The sequence below is a fragment of the Echinops telfairi genome, unplaced genomic scaffold, assembly GCF_000313985.2.
Source record: "Echinops telfairi isolate 266 unplaced genomic scaffold, ASM31398v2 ScPeMD7_7468;HRSCAF=8506_0, whole genome shotgun sequence".
Taxonomy (NCBI): Eukaryota; Metazoa; Chordata; class Mammalia; order Afrosoricida; family Tenrecidae; genus Echinops; species Echinops telfairi.
In genome coordinates, this window is record NW_022111369.1 from 82,986,742 (window position 1) to 83,003,873 (window position 17,132).

At 40.8% G+C, this 17,132-nt stretch overlaps 1 protein-coding gene across 1 annotated transcript; it reads left to right on the forward strand.

The window, feature by feature from the left end:
* Positions 1 to 1,516: 1,516 nt before the first annotated feature.
* Positions 1,517 to 1,963, forward strand: ELOC (elongin C). Its single transcript, XM_004706301.2, has one exon. It carries the CDS (start codon positions 1,605 to 1,607, stop codon positions 1,941 to 1,943), a length of 339 nt encoding a protein of 112 aa, XP_004706358.1. The 5' UTR covers positions 1,517 to 1,604; the 3' UTR covers positions 1,944 to 1,963.
* Positions 1,964 to 17,132: the final 15,169 nt, after the last annotated feature.

The following is a 17,132-nucleotide window of genomic DNA, read 5'->3' on the forward strand; positions in this document are numbered from 1 at the left end:
CTGACTTCGACTACAGATATGTGGAGGTCTTGGTCAGCAGGAAGTGAAAACTGTGTCCAAAGTGAGATTAGAAATATGCTTGTTCAATTTCTCTGACTGATTTGATTTAGCTGGTGCCCTGCTTTTGCTCCTCTGCCATGATTATGAGAACATCCGCGCCAGGGCTAGGTTACTGGAGAATCAAAGACGCGTGGAACAATGCCAACTCACTGCAGCCATCTCTGTCCTGGCCATCCTAGATCAGACAACTCCCGAATATTTTTATGAGCCCTGACAAAAGCAATACAGCTTCCTAGATGACCTGCAGCTAATGCAGATGCATGAGTGAATCTTGCCAAAAATTCTTCTAATTCTTGAAGCTTTGGGAGGTAAATAAGTGTCTCTTTCAAAATGTCACAGGGTGTTATAGTTATCTGTTGTATGACATCAATGTGACAATAGCTATGTGATAGGTGACTGAGATCTGATTAACATACCACATGCTCTACAAAAAGATTCAAAGGCCCATATAAACAATTATTCAAAGGATTGGTGGACCACATGAACTCCACTTAATGAACCTGTGATCAGTATAACTAGATGCTACCTGATATAAAGTTCATTGTGCCAACCTGGCCGATAAACACATGTGGAGTTAATTGAAGGGCGGAGAGATAAATGGCTCGGTGAGCCTCGCCTTTTGAGTTCTTGGGTCTCCTACTTTGTGATGGTCAGATCAGGATGCAGCTGCCTTAACCAGTTCCCTGCTTCAGCTGCCAAGGCTGACTTCCTGCAGGACATCCCTGAGGAGAAGCCACATGGACCTACCCCGATGCAGCTTCCAGTGGTTTTGCCTAGGTTTCCTGCAGTGAGTGTTCTTGAGGTGAAGATATCATTTGTCCACTTAGGTGGGAACACGAATGAAGCGCATGTTGCAACTCCTGCTGTGTCCATGGGCATGCACGTTCCAGAAGGCTCTCAGATTTCCCCAAATACCTTAGTTGTTCAGTGATTAGACAGCAGGCTTGTGACGTGAAAGCCAGGAGCTGGTAGATAAATATTGGCATGTCACTTTCTGTATGGCTGCTAAGTTTGGGAATTTGGGAACCAGTCGTTCCTGGGGTGACTTCCCACTTCCTAGTCTTTATTGTAGCAGTGTCCCTGAGTGGCTCAGATGGAAATGTTGCTGGGACCCTCAATTCCAGAGGCCTACATTCCTGGTTTCCCAATGATGCTGTTAGCCTCTAGTTCCCATCATTGCATGTCACTGTGCTTAAAATGGTTATATTTCTTCCTGTTACTTGTTAATAACAGGAATTTGTTAAATTCTAACTGATACAATCATGGTCAAACCAGAACCATTGAGTGAGTTATTTCTTGCCTGGCTCAATAATTTAACTGTTAAGCTTAAAGACATGTTGCTAATACACTTTCTTTTTACTACTTTTCTATCTTTTTTTTTGCTGGTCTTCAAAATTATAAGCATTTTTGGGAGACGTGGAGGAAGGCAGAGGACGCTGGGTACTTCTGCCAGACCAAAGCCGGCTACCAGCTCAGTGGGTTCCGCCTCACCAGGAGGCTACTAAAGTTCCTGTGGGAGTGAATTAGAATTTCATAAGAGCATAATGGATGGAGAAGAGAAAACTTACGGTGGCTGTGAAGGGCCGGATGCCATGTATGTCAAACTGATATCTTCTGATGGCCATGAATTTATTGTAAAAAGAGAACATGCACTAACATCAGGAACAATAAAAGCCATGTTGAGTGGCCCAGGTCAGTTTGCTGAGAATGAAACCAATGAGGTCAATTTTAGAGAGATCCCATCACATGTGTTATCAAAAGTATGCATGTATTTTACCTACAAGGTTCGCAACACTAACAGCTCCACTGAGATTCCCAAATTCCCAATTGCACCTGAAATTGCACTGGAACTGCTGATGGCCGCCAACTTCTTAGATTGTTAAATAAAATAAATTATAATAAACTGTTAAAAAAAAAAGAAAAAGAAAAAATTATAAGCATTTTTAACTATATACAAAATCCACTGATATCCAGTTGATTCCTTTTAAGGCACTGTGATAGGTAGGTTTATTGTGCCAACATGGCCAGTGAACACATGTGGGATTAATTGAAGGGCGGAGATATAAATGGCTCCACAAGCCTCACCTTTCTTGTCTCTTGCTCATTGGTCATCAGACCAGTGTGTGGCTGCCTTGCTTGTTCTGTGCCACCATTTGCAAGATACACTATCTGTGGGAAACCTACCCATGGACTGTGTGGCTGTAACTTGAGGTTCATTCAAGACCTGCTTCACCACACTATTAGAACTTACATCTCTTGAGCTGGGGACTGTGGGACCCTGTCATCTGGCTGACTGTTGGTGACCTGCCTTGCTATTTGCTGCCTGTGGCCGGATAGCCTGAATTGCTTTACAGAGGACCACCGGGCGGCCCTCAAGACTTGAAGGACTGCCAGTGTCTCACAACTGTCTCATGGGAGTGAGTTAATTGTACTGAGCCATTTGTACTACTTTATAATTTAATTGTTTACTTCTTATGTTATCTATCTGTATAAATATATAAAAGCTTATTAACGTTCTGGTTTTGTTTCTCTAGAGAACCCTGTCTAACATAGGCACCCTATGAGACAGAGTAGAACTGTTCCTTAGGGTTTCTGGGGCTGCAGATCTTCATGGGGAGCAGACAGCCTCTTCTTGAGGAGCAGGCCGGCTGGGGTGCTCACAGTGACCTTGTAGCTACCAGCCCAACACATAAGCCATTATGCCACCAGCCTCCTGTGAGTATGAAAAACAATGTGACAGGCATTATATATGTGTAACACGATTGAGTGAAAGTTGACATTTGTATATATTTGCTTCAAATATTATTTTTATTAATGTATTACTGACAGGTCAAAATCCCTTTCCTATTATGAGCTTCTATCCTTCTGTCCTCAAAGGTAACCAATGTCTTGGCTGAATGCAGAGAACACCAATAGGTGCTTATCTGGGTCTTGTTGACTAATCAAAGGCATTCAATTGCATGGATCATAGCAAATTGTGGGTAACTGAGATGAATGGAAATTGCAGTTTATTGTGCCCATGTAGAATCAATACATAGATCAAGAAGCAGTCATTGCAACACAGCAATGGGATACTGAATGGTTTAAAAACAGAAAAGGTATGCATTTGGGTTGTATTCTTAGTTAGTTTATTGTGCCAACCTGGCCAATAAACATAATGGCATAGTCTGGGTACTTTAGAGAAACAAATCCACAGAAACTCATGTGTAAGAGAGAGTTTTATATATAGGTTAAGTGTGCATCAAGAAAACATCCCACCCCAGTGCTGTCCAAACCCACAAGTCCAACATTCACCCATTAACCCATATGTCCAACACCAATCCACAAAGTCCTCTTCCATCTCACAAAGCAGATGCAATGATGCCCACTGCAGGAGGAAAGCCGAGTCAGTGAATGTGTAAGCATCTCAGTGCTGACAGGGTCTCCACATGGCTGCTCCAGCACCCAGGGCTGCATCTGGGTAGGTCCATGTGACTTCTCCTCGGGGATGCCTTGCAGGAAGTGAGCCTTGCCGGCACAAGCAGGAAAATGGCTAAGGCAGCTGCATCCTGGTCTGACCACCACAAAGCAAGAGACCCACGAACTAGAAAGGTGAGGCTCACCGAGCCATTTATCCCTATATTTCCCCTGGAAGAACAATCTGGTCCGATGGTCACACCAGGGCGCAGCTGCCTTAGCAGTTCCCTGCTTCAGCTTGCACCTTCACAACAAGAAAGTATAGATTGCACCTTCACAACAAGAATGCTCCCCACTGGACCAATAGGTACATTAGGGAAAATGGAGAAAAGATTGAAATTTTCAAGGATTCCATTCTACTTGTATTCATAATCAATGCCCTGGGAAACAGCAGGTGAAAACTCAACTAACATACGGCCCTGTCTCCAAAGATCTCTTCAACACGATCAGAAGCAAAGCCATCCCTTTGAGTAATAAGATGCAACTGAGTTAATCCACAGTATTTTAATTGCATGGGATACATACAAAATCTGGACATTTAAACAGAAAAACCAAAGAAAATTTCATGCTTTGAATGATGGTGTTGGAGTATTAGAAAAATTGACATATATTTCTGAGAAGTACAGCAAGAATACTCCTTAGAAAAGATGGTGAGACTTTGTCACAAGTACTATAGGCCCCTTAGCAGGATACATTAGTCCCTAGAAAAGGGCATCATGATGGTTGAAGCAGGATGTCAGCGAAGAAAAGGCAAGGTCCTCAGGGAGATGGATAGGCACAATGACCTCAGCAGTAGGTTAGCATCCATCGCAGCCATTGTGCGATGGCACAGTAGTGTTTTGTTCCAGTGAGCACAGGATCACTGTGCCTCAGGGCTGACTGGACGGCACCGAACAGCAACAGCACAATACTCTACCTGAATATTTTTGTATTTTTACCACACGCATGTGTGTAAATTTATAGCCATGGTTTTGTATTTTATACTTTATGTAAATAATTTTCATTTCCGAAATCACATTCAAACTCATTCTCTGAGTTTTCTCATTTAATTGAACAAGCTGTTCTTGGTATGTTTCTAGTTTTACACATATTGATCTAGTTTATTTATTTGACCAGATGCATGGTTTTCCACTGTCTAATTAAACCATCTCCCTTCTGAGATTGTTTCCAAGGATTGATTTTCTAATAACATCTCAAAATTGAATCAGAATTTCCCTGTCCCTTCTTTAATTGCTTTCTTTATTTTAGTTACTGGCATTTACATCCCCAATCTGTCCAGCTTCAAAACTTTGAGATCACCTTGACACATCATTTTCATTTTTAATCAACTCATTGTATACTGGGTCCTTGTCAACTGGTAAACTGAAATCTTATCTCCTAAGATAAACATTGAGTTCTTTGGTGGCACACATGATTAACATACGTGGCTCCTAAGTGATAGATTGGCTTTTGAGTCTACCCAGAATTACCTTGGAAGAAACAACTATTGATCTACTTCTAAAAAATAGAAACAAAAAAATCTGTCATTGAAAACCTTTTTGAAAAAAAACAAAAACAAAAAAACCTTTTTGAGCACAGTTCTACTCTGACACACATGGAAGTCATCGTGTGTGAGATTCAATTGGACAGCCACTTTATTTATTTATTTTCATAGAAACATATCTAAAAGAATCTCCCCGTTTTGGCTTATCTTCTCCAAACTGATCTTTCTTGAGTTCAAGCTATTTTCACAGTGTGTAATAAAAGTTCATGTCTTGGTTTATTGTTGCCCATCTTCATTTGGTCATTATTGTTAGTTGCTGTCATGTTGAGTATGACTCCTAATAACCTTATATATCACACGCTAAAATGTTGCCTTTCTGTTGCCATTTTCATGATCCTTGATGTATGTGAATCCATTCATTGTGGTTATACATAAGGTTACACATACAGTATCAAGCCATCTAATTGATAGATTCCCTTGTTTACAATGACTCTCTACGTTATCAAATATGATGTCCTTGCCTAGGAATTTATCTTTCAGGATGATATGTGTGTAGCAGATCAGATGAAGTCTCATTGTAAACTCTGTGAGATTGAAGATTAAATCTCTCTATATATTGCTAGTCTAAGGGTGTGATAGTAAAAAAAATAAATGTATGCATTATACCACTCATTACATCCTTAAGCTAACCCAATCAACGTCTGAAATATTTTGATTTGCTTCAAAATATCAATAATGGAGTGAAAGCAAAGGGAATGTAGAAACAATAGAAGTCTATAAATAACCGTACGCTTTTAGAGCTAAGTCTATTGCTTGGTATTAAAAAGACTAAATATGCATGCGAAAATGTTCTTTTGCTTTTTGTGCAGGACACCAAAACAAAACAAACAACAACAACAATAAAATCCCAGTATATTTCCAGTGAGCTGGTTCCTGCTCATCATCCAAAATTAGACCCTCTTCTCAAGTATGTGACCAATTAATTATAACTATAGCTTACATTTGTTGCATAAAGAGACTTCCTATTAATAGAATAAGTTTTAAAAAATTAATTGTATAACATTTTACATAATTTCAAAAAAGTGCAATAATATAGACACCTATGTACTCAACACCAAAATTAAACAGATGTTAACATTTTGCCATATGTGCATCAAATCTGTCTTCAAAATTAAGAAATGAAGAATTACAAATTCCATTAAATTTCTCCTTCTTTTGCGTTTCCTACCACAGCCCATATCTTAAAGCGGTTGCACATCTTCCCTGTGTACAGCATTTATTTCATCTTAATGCAGTCTCATTGTTTGGGCCTGTACTTAACAAAATATGCACAACTAAAATCTTAAATTAGCTGTGAAAATAGTGGAGTACTTGTTTTGAATCAGAAAAGTAATCACTACATATTTTAAAATGTAAAATGATGATATATTTTAAATTGAATAAAGAATGCCATAAACATTATAAAACCTACAAAGGGAGAACATTAGTTTGTAAATGACTTGTTATTCTCTTTTATATATTCTTCCCATGATAGCTTTTTAGTATTCATTTCTATAGAAAGTCTAAAAAATTGCCTATTCTCTAGAACAGATGATTTCACTTTATTTCTTATTATAGTTGTAATACATTGAATTTGAATTTTAAATATGGACTTCCTTGTTGTAGTGCTTGCCAGGGTTTGTGACAAAGAAACTTGTTGGTGGAGACCATTAGCATGGATGGAAGTTAGCAGGGAAAGAGGCAGAGGCTGACCTGTCTCAGTAAGGTTTTACATTTATAACCCACTATCACATAGGGTCAATATGGGTCAGAATTCACTCAGTGTCAGTGGGTTTGGTTTGAATATCAAATTTCCTAGTTAGCTTGTTCAAAGAAGTAATGCATATTCTGTGGGTCTCTTCGGTAATTTCTCTCCATATTGCCTACCCTTTGAAGGTAAAGGTTTTATGCTGGGTTAACATGTAGAAAAAGAGTATTCTCCCTGGGAATGGGTCTCTGAAAATGAAAATTCATGAAATTTAAGGTTCTCTGGCTCCCTGCTACATCTGCTTTTGCTTTTGTGTGCAAAATTGCTTCTGTATGTTAATGATTACACACACACACACACACACACACATTTGCATGAGTCCTGTCAGTGAGTTTGGGAGTAAGCCCTGGTAGCATGCTCAACTACTGAATTACCTGTTGAACTGTGAACATCAAGGTCAGCAGTTTGAAACTACCAGAAGCTCTTGTGAGAAAAATGATGCTTTCCACGCCCTTAAATATAACAGCCTCTGAAGCCCCTAGGCACAATTCTATTCTGTCCTATAGGGTTGTTATGAATCAAAATGAACTCTGTAACAATCTGTTTGATATATATATATATAGCTACAAATGTGTCTTTCTTATTATTAGATACTGTGACTGGGCTCAGCTTCATAGAGAGCCAATATACAACAGAACGAAAAACTGCCCAGTATACCTATTCCTTGCTCATTATTGTTGCTCTGTGTGAGCACATATTTTCAGCCACTCTGCCAACCCATCGTATGGAGGGTCTTCTTTTTCAACGACATGCTACATGTATTACCTCTTTGTCTATATTTTCTATATGTATTGTTGTTAATTAACCCGTGGAGGGGCAGTGGGTTAAACATTGAGCTGTTAGTCAAAGGCTTTGAAGACACCAGCTGTGCCGCAAGAGAAACAATGAGGCAATCTGCTTTCTTAACTATTTACAACCTAGGAACCTTTAGGGAGCAATTATACTCTGTCCGGTAGGATCACTAAGAGTTGGAACTGACTTGAAGACAGTGGGTTTGGTATTTTGTATATGCTGCTGTAATTTTGTTGTTAGTCCTGACTAATATCAGCTGTGACAGCTAGATTTTATGTCAACTTGAATTCACGTAGGAATGGAGTCCAAGCTGTCAATAAGGTCACAGACTGATGAGGCTTCTGGGAAGTGTGGATTTTTTATGAGAGACATTGAGCATCCTTTACTTTCTCTCTTGCCCCATTTGCCTTCCTGATTGCTTGATTCTGTGCCAGTCTCCAGGTGTGACCCACTGTGGGCCACACAACCCTGAGAGCTGGCAACATCTTGGCAAGCTTCCACTGACCTTGGGTCCATGTGATTCTTCACCCTGATATTCCTACATCCCACTTCACATTTCTGCACCATTGTCCGGAATCTCTGCAAATCTAATGCGGACTCTGGCTAGCATCAGGCCCATGGACTTCAATTGGACTGGGCTAGGGTGGCTTCTTGAGTAAATATATTCTTTTCTGTTTCTCCAGACAACCCAGTCTAACAAATTATCCCTGTGTGCAATTGAAAGAAATCCTGCCAGTCCTGTGCATCCTCCCACATATTGTTATCTTTGAGACTATTGTTGAAGTCGCTGAGTTAATCTGTATCATCAAGGGTCTTACTCTGTTTCACTGACATTCACTTCACAAACATGCTGGTCTTTTACAGAGACTGCTCACTCCTGATAACATGCCCAATGGAGGTGAAGCACAGTCATGCTATCCTCAATCTCAGGTGTCACTATGGTTGCCACTCTTCCAAAACCGAATGGCTTGGTCTTCTGGGAATCAGTGGTTTATTCGGTCTTCTTCTTCACTGCCACAATAATTGAAAGCAACAACTCTTTCCCAGTCACCCTTATTCATTGTGTTTCTTTCCCAAACATATAAGGAGATTGAAAGGCCCACACATTGGGGCAGGATCACCACAGTCCTTCGGGTCATATATTTATATTTTTATTCTAATGGAGTATTCAGTCAGTTCATGAGGTACTAAATGAGGTACTAAATGAGAGGACTGAGGGAAAAAATCTAACCTGCAATAAAGACATTTGCTAAAAACAACTCTCCAGAAATTGACGGAATACCAATCAAAATGTTTCAACAAGCTGATGAAGCCTTGGAAGTACTAATTCATGAACGTAAGAAATTTCTAAGATAATTATCTATAACTGCTTGCTCAGAGTGGGGAGAAATCGAAGCACTTGCTGATGATGATCAAGTATTGTAGCTTTCAGTAGGGACGATTACTCAATGCAAGGAAAGACATTATGTTTGATAAAGTTGAGGGATGGTGAAAAACAGCAAGACTCTTGATGAGCTGTATTGACACAGTGACAACATCACTGGACTTAAGCGTAGGGCAATGGTGAGGAAGGTCAGGACAATAGAGGGTTCCCTTTGTTGTGCATGGGTCCCTATGGGTTAGAGCCAACTCCATGGCATCCAACAACAACAAAGCATCTGATTAACAAACTGGGAGACATCTAAGAAAGGTAACCAAACAGAATGAGCAGATTAATGAACAAGAGCCTTAATATATCATACAAGTGAAATTTTTTGAAGATCATTCAACAACAGTTGCAGCAGATCTTGACAGGGAGCGGTCAGAGTCATGCATAACCCTGCGGAAGAGTTGTAGAAGTGTATTGTTGTCCTAGCCAGGTGAAGGTAAACTGCTTCTGGTGGTCCTCTGAAACCAGACGTGATCAAAAGGCACTGACAAGATCAATAACTGCTTACTAGGTATCATAAGAAGTACTAATTTGCTCAAGCTATAAAACCACTGGTTAAATTTACCATAATCCACTGCCGTTCGCCAGGATCCATCTGCTATTTTGCATAGGCCAGATAGGTGAATTAAATGGGGATGTGGTGGGAATCACCAGCCATGCATCTGCCAAGTCCTTGATGGTGGCACTAATCTCTGGATGCCTCAAGGAATGTGGTATTGCTTTTGTTTACTATTTTCCTAGGCATTGGCCTTTCTAATTGCTTTCACTTGGCCTTTCCTACCATACTCTCACTCACTGCCATGGAGGCAATGCTAACTCACAGTGACCCCTTCACCCCCTGCCCCCGTTGGGTTTCTGAGACTGTAACTGTGTGTGGGGATAAAAGCCCAGTTTTTCCTCCTGAGTTGCTGCTGGTGGTTTCAAACTGCCAACCACGTGGGTTGCAGCCCATCTTATAACCACTGCACCAACAGGACTCCTTGGTTTCCATACGGCCCATATTCCACATTTGAGGGGTCCAGGCTATTCTGACTACTACTTGGACTTGCTGTCCTTTTCAGTGAAGATGCCAACCTTATTTTTGTTGATAGAGTGCTGCAACTTGCTCCTTACCCTCCTGTGGTCCAATTAGTCCCATTGTGGGCAAGTGTCTCATTTCACTTAGGGCAGTTACTACTGTCAAGCCTGGCTGAAACAAAATTGCAATCCCAGGAGCCTTCAAAGGTGATGCAGCTCCCTTCACAAATATTTTTTTTTTACTCTTTTGGTAAATGGTGTGTCCTCATGGCACTCTCCTTGTGGGTCCATGGCTTTATCCTGATAAATCCAGTCTAGGATGCCAATTTCCCTACGCCTTTGGATGTCTTCTCACTTGGTTACAAAGATAGATCTGTTACTTCAACTTGACTTAGCATAGGCATCTTGCAACCCATGCTTCAGCAAACCAACCAAATAAATTACTAGATCCTCTGCTAGCCTCATTAGCTGAAGCACTGATCGAAGAATCCGTAATTAGTGGGTCCTTATTGATAAACTCAGACAGATCCAAAGTTGTGTTCCATGAATAATTATTACACACACTTAATAATCATTCTCTAGACGATGGTCTACCACGCCATCAACTATCACCAAAAGAATGCAAATTATATAAACCGCAGTGGAAGGAGGAATTAATATAAGAGCCTAAATTGTGTGAATTCGGTTTGCAGAAAGCTATGGATGAGAGTGGGAGCCCAAGATACACTTGTGGGAACTACATAGGAAAGTGTTTTACTAAACACTGTGTATTTGAGAGAGGAGTAAATAAGATCAATGGGATAAACTTTAACAATTAAAACTTTGTCATTTGATCCCCCTCAGATGCATGCTGGACCTAAGCTGGCATTCAACATTTTCTGTATTTTTGTTTTTGTTTGTTCATATTAGGGTTTATCTCAGAGGCTTATCTGGAGGTCATCCTTTTGCAGTTATGTTATACATTTTTCTGTTTTTTGTTATATGAAACCCAGGATTGATGAATCTATAGCGACAGCAAATAGAATAAGGGTTTTGGGACATGGTGGGGGTTACAATGAGGAGGAGGGTAAAAGGGAGATGATGTAAGGAGTCCAGGAAGAAAAAGAATATTTTGAAACTGATTGTGGTGGCAGTTGTACAATTCTGCTCAACATGTTTGAACTATGGAATTATATGATATATATGTTAACTCCCAATTAATTAAAATTTAAAAATATTTAAAAAGTAAACAAAAATTAAAACACTAGAAAATATTAAATGAAAAAAGATTCTAGCCTTCAGTGTGGATTACAAGTCAATTTAAAGAAGATCAAAATCCTCACAACTAGACCCATCATGATGAATGGAGAAAAATTTGAAGTTGTCAAGGATTTTGTTTTACTTGGTTCTACAATCAATGCTTATGGAAGTAGCAGTCAAGAGATCAAAAGCCACATTTCATTAGGTAAATCTGCTGCACAAGACCTCTTTAGAGTATTGAATAGCACCGATGTTACTTTGAGGACTAAGGTGTGCCTGACCCAAGCCACAGTATTCTCCATTGCATCACATGCATCTGAATGTTGGACATTGAATATGGAAGACCATAGAAGGATAGATGCATTTGAATTGCAGTGCTGGAGAAAAATATTCAAAGTACCACGAACTGCTAAAAGCACAGACTGATCTGCATTGGAAGAACTAAGGCCAGAGTGCTCCTTAAAAGCAAGAAAAGACGTCTTCTACAATACTTTGGACATATTGTCAGTGGAGACCAGTCTTTAGAAAAGGATATCGTGTTTGGTAATGTGGAGGGGGAGGGAAAAGAAGGCGGCCCTGGCACAGAGAGCTTGACCGAGTGGGAGCATCCATGGGCTCAGGCATGGGAACAGTTGTGAGGATGGTGCAGGACTGCACAGTGTTTTACTCTGTTGTGGATTGGGTCTTTTGGGTCTGTGCCAACTGAACTGCACTGAATAACAACAAGGCCAGCATGCTCCTTAGAGCCAAGGGAGACAAGACTTTATCTTAAACACTTTCAACATATTGTCAGAAGAGACAGTCCCTGAAGAAGGACATTCTGTTTGCTTAAGTGGACAGGTGGTAAAAAGGAGGAAAGTCCTCAGTAAGATGAACTGACCCAGCGGGCACATCAATGAACACAGCATCAGAACAATGTGAGGTCGGTGCAGTGCCGTGTTTCACTCTGTTGTGCATAGGGTTGCTACGGGTAGGAGCTGCCATGATGACACTTAATAAGAACCTAGGTCTAGCAGCACTGGTGGGTGGAGAGAGTTTTTCCTGTGAACTTGAAACATTGTCTTCTATGGCAGCTGCCTCATGACAATGCCCCAGATATAGTCACATGTGCCATATCAGCATGTGTAAACGCCCACACTCACTTCCATCAGGTCAAATCTTACACCAGTGACCCTGTAAGGCAAAGTAGACCTTTTTCTGTTGGTTTTCACAGGGATAGAAAACCTTTGTTTTCTTTGATAGAGTAGCTGGTGGTTTCAAACTGCTGACCTTGAGGCCAGCAGTCCAATGTGTAACCACTATTCCACCAGGCCTTATCATCAGCATGCATATTTGGAGCAGTGTCTGGATTGGGTGAGGGAGGATAATGGTATTACTGAGAGTGGGTGCATCTCAGGTGGGACAATTGGTGGTGGGGTGGGACAATGGAATCTAATGTCTCCATCTTTGGGATTATCTCCTCATCCCATGTTTCAGGATACCATTGATGTTTAATCATTGCTCTCATTTTAATATCAGACACCTTTGTAGGTTGAGAATTAAACTGTCATTATAATTCTGCTATGCCTGTATAAGTCTTTGGCTTGGATTTTAGTAATATCCGTTCTGTTTCTAGAAGAAATAAGACTTTGTTAAATGGCATGAGTAGAAGCTTTGGGGTCATTCACATGGCATTTGAGCCAGGCATCCGAAGCTCTCAGATTATCTCTTTCCTTTACCAGTTTGCTACTGTAAGAAGTACCAAGCAACCAGCTTCCTTGCTTTTCATCCTGACAAATTGTAGAAAGATTGAACACATGATCCCACAGAGCCTCACTTCTCACCAACAATTCATCTATTGGTGGTGCTATGTTGAGTATAAATTTTGCCATATTACACCATGCATAGTGCCCTATTTTCTAATAGCTACAGATTTATCAATACTTACAGAGGTGGAGTTCTCAGTGCCTTCGGCCTAATCAGACCTGAAAACCAATTTAGAATACTCTTTTTTTTTTTTTTTTTTTACAATTTTGCTTACCTGGAACCATTTCTAGTACTAAATAAGTTACCTTGAGTTATCCAGAGAGGCAAAATCATTGATTCTTTTATGTATTGCATAGAAAGAAATTTACACCAGGAATGGCTTAGACTATTATAGCAATAGGTAATTTCAGTCTAGTTCAAATAGGTTTTCCCTGAGTCCTGGCAGCCTATGAGCAAGAAGCAGAGTGTGAAGCAGAGAAGGCAGTGGGTACAGACTGGGAGTACAGAGATCTGACATCAGCCAAATGAATCCACCATTGGTCGTCCACTCACAGCTCCTGGGATTGGTAGTCTACATGACAAGAAAATGAGAAACCAGAAGCAAGGTTCACCTCTGGCGGAAAATGAAGAACCAAAGAGAATTTTATATTCTCTCTCTCGCTCTCTCTCTCTCTCTCTCACACACACACACACACACACACACACACACACACACGAAAGGCTTATGACATCAATGCGCTGTCATCAGACTTTCCCCCACTGAGAGGCTGGGTTCTGCCTCTCCTGTTACCCAGAAGTGTCTAGTTGACAGAATCTCTAACCCTCACAATGCGTGTTGATTATCCAAGTACTGCCGATAAGTTCTCTTGTCTCTGTTCATTAGAAGAGGAAAGCGAATTTTGGGAATGATGAGGGCAACAAATATATAGGTGTGCTTTACACAATTGTTCTATGTATTGTGATGAATTGTATGAGCCCCAATAAAATGATTTAAAAATACATATTTACTAAACCACTACTGCTAAAAAAAAAGAAGAATGCTTTTAAAAAAATTCCAGTGAGAACATTGGATCCCAAGGGGATCTCCCAGATCTGTTAAATTCAAAGCAGATGAATCAGCTAAGAAGGTTATGATGACTGGTTTTTAGGATCATAAGGGTACAATTTTCTCAAAGAACACTGGACACTCATGGTAACTTATTAAGATGTTTTAAGAAAATTGAGAACTGCCTTGATGTTAAAAAAGGCTAGGGAATCTTCACTAAGCATTTCCCCCAATTAATTCAATGTACATGTTCACTCTTTGAGTAGAACAAGGCTGTCTTATGAGAATTTTGTTCAGAAGCCGAACCTTTCATCCTGAACTTGCAGTCACAGTTCCTTTTGTTCCCCTGACTGAAAGCATATTTCAAAGGAAATGATTTAAGTCCCCCGGGACTTAAATTCAAAGTGACCTTTTGATGAGGTATAAGATAGAGACTATAATTATCTGGTGAAGGGCTAGAAAGATGGGAAAATGGACTTCAGATGTGATTAGACCTCGATGGATGATATCTCTTAGACAAAGTTCCCTAGAGAAGCAAACCCAGGTATACAGACCTCAGTAGACGGCTCTGTAAAGAGGTATCCTTGTACACAGAGCTTTATATCAAGGGAATGATTCACGGAGTTTTAAAGGCAGCCAAGTTCCAAGTCCCTGAGTCCCATGTCAGGCTCAAAATTTCTCCTGGCTTATGTATCTGCAGAATCTGATGAAACCTAGATTAGCAGGTCTGATGGAAGGCTTCTCATTGAAGAGGCAACAGAATCCAAAGTTATAAGTAATATAGGAGGTTGCTTAAAACCCTGAGCACCAGCAGGCAATACAGCAAGTCCAAAGAATCAGATAGCAGATGAAAAACTACATGCAGGATCCAGACCAAGGCATAAGAAAGCACACTTTTCCGAAATAAATCAAACACTAACTGAGGTGGATTGACATTTCTTAATATGGCTCTTATGCATTGGGTTGAGATCTGCCTGGTCTGCAGTTCGAAACCACCAGAGCTCTAAAGGAGAAAGACTGTTTTTTCTACTCCTGTAAACAGTTCTAGTCTCAGAAACCCACAATGGGTCACTATGGGTCAGCATCAGCTTGTTGGAAGTGAGTTTGTTTGCTTTTCGGTATACATACATATCTCTGTAACTCTCACAAAATGTGTGAGTGAAACCATGCCAGTAGGGCCTGTGTAACACTCCCAGAGGGAACCGGTCATTTTTAGTTGCCATTCTCCTGGCTGTAAGAATGAGCTATGTCAGCAGTAAAAACAGAGAGAAATTCCTTTGGAAGAAAAGCGCATTCAAGACCTCTGCTTGAAGTGGCCAAGGCCACGACCACAGGTACCAGAAACTGTGGCACAGAGACTGTGGACCAGAGTAAAGGAGCCAGGTGAAGGCCAAAGGCCAAAGCTAGGAACCCATGAGACAAAACAGAGGAGCAGAGTTGAAACGATGCGACTCTGAGGCAAAGCAACAGCAGGCTCACTGGTCCACAGAGTCAGGGGCCAGGGGACCCCAGGGCGGAGAGCCTGAGGACCAGAGAAATACTTGGCTTCTGGCTGAAGAGGAGTGTTGCTTTTAACCAATGACTGTATCCTTACAGTTTACTGATCCTGGCTTACCGTAACCTGTTAATTTCCCTAATAAGGACCCTTCATTTTGAGTACATTATCAAACCTAGCAGAGATGTAGAGTGGCATGGGAGGTATGGGAGGTGTCAGAATAGGTAAAAACGGATGGAGCACAGAGGCTTCTCTGACTTCGGCCTCATGGTACAGGACCAGAGAAGGTCAGATGTGGTCGTCCCCCATGCCACTTACAAAACAAGTCACTGCCATTGAGTCAATTCTGACTTGTAGTGATTAGATAGGGCAGGGTAGAACTGCCCTTGTGGGTGTCTGAGACTATAACCCTTTGCAGGAGTAGAAAGCCTCATCTTTCTCCCTTGGATCAGCTGGTGATTTGAACTGCTGAAGCTGTGGTTAGGAACTCAACATGCAACTCACTACACCACCAGGGCTCCAAAATATCCACTTATATATTGGAAGCAAGTCACACCCTGATGATATTATCATGGAGGATTGCTAGGTGTTAGGTGCCAAACAATTAAAAATCCTGGTCCAGCCAAATTTATACCTAATCTTACTTATCACAAATCTTTTCTATAATTTAAAGGAATATTCTTTGGCTTGAATGCCCTCTGTTATCTCTATGTGTAGTTCTGTGTGTCCGTGTGTTTCTGTGATGTGGGGAGTGGTGCCTCTGGTATTGCAGGATTACTATCAGCAGGACTACATCTGCTGGGCAGGTTTCCATGGGGCTTGCAGACTGAGACAGAACAGGAAGAAAGTCCTTGTGATCTATTCTTGAGAGGGAAAAAATGGTGATGGGAAAACCTTATGAATGGAAGCAGGTTGGTGCTTGCTATATAGTTAAATAACATAAATCCCCTCAGGTTGTAAGACACTCAAAATACAACTGGGAAAGAGATGTCTTTGCACAATAAGGTCAAGCTTAAAGATGTTTTGTGCAAAATTAAGGTTTTGGAATCTTCCATTGTTCGGTGGGGGCCAGCACTCAAAGTGAAAAGAAACATCTGTGAATAAGCATTAATATTTGGAATGAGTGGAATGTAGGAAGAATTAATCTAGGAAAATATTGGGTGTTGTTAAATGTGAAATGAAATGCATAAAGATTAATATCCCAGTGGCCTGACACTGGCCAGTTTTAATTGAAAGATGATACAGTCTACAGTTGGGAGGATGAAGCAGGACCAGCATTATTCTGTTCTGCTGTCCACAGAGTGAGCCTACTCGAAAGCACCCACTGGTAACATGTATACATTCGTACAGGCACCATTGGTAGTGCAATAGTTCCACACCACCTACTGCTAACATGTATACATTCGTACAGGCACCATTGGTAGTGCAATAGTTCCACACCACCTACTGGTGACATGTATACATTCGTACAGGCACCATTGGTAGTGCAATAGTTCCACACCACCTACTGGTAACATGTATACATTCGTACAGGCACCATTGGTAGTGCAATAGTTCCACACC

What these genes read in the sequence shown, in the direction of transcription:
- ELOC (XM_004706301.2), top strand. Translation starts at nt 1,605, where the DNA reads ATGGATGGAGAAGAGAAAACTTACGGTGGCTGTGAAGGGCCGGATGCC.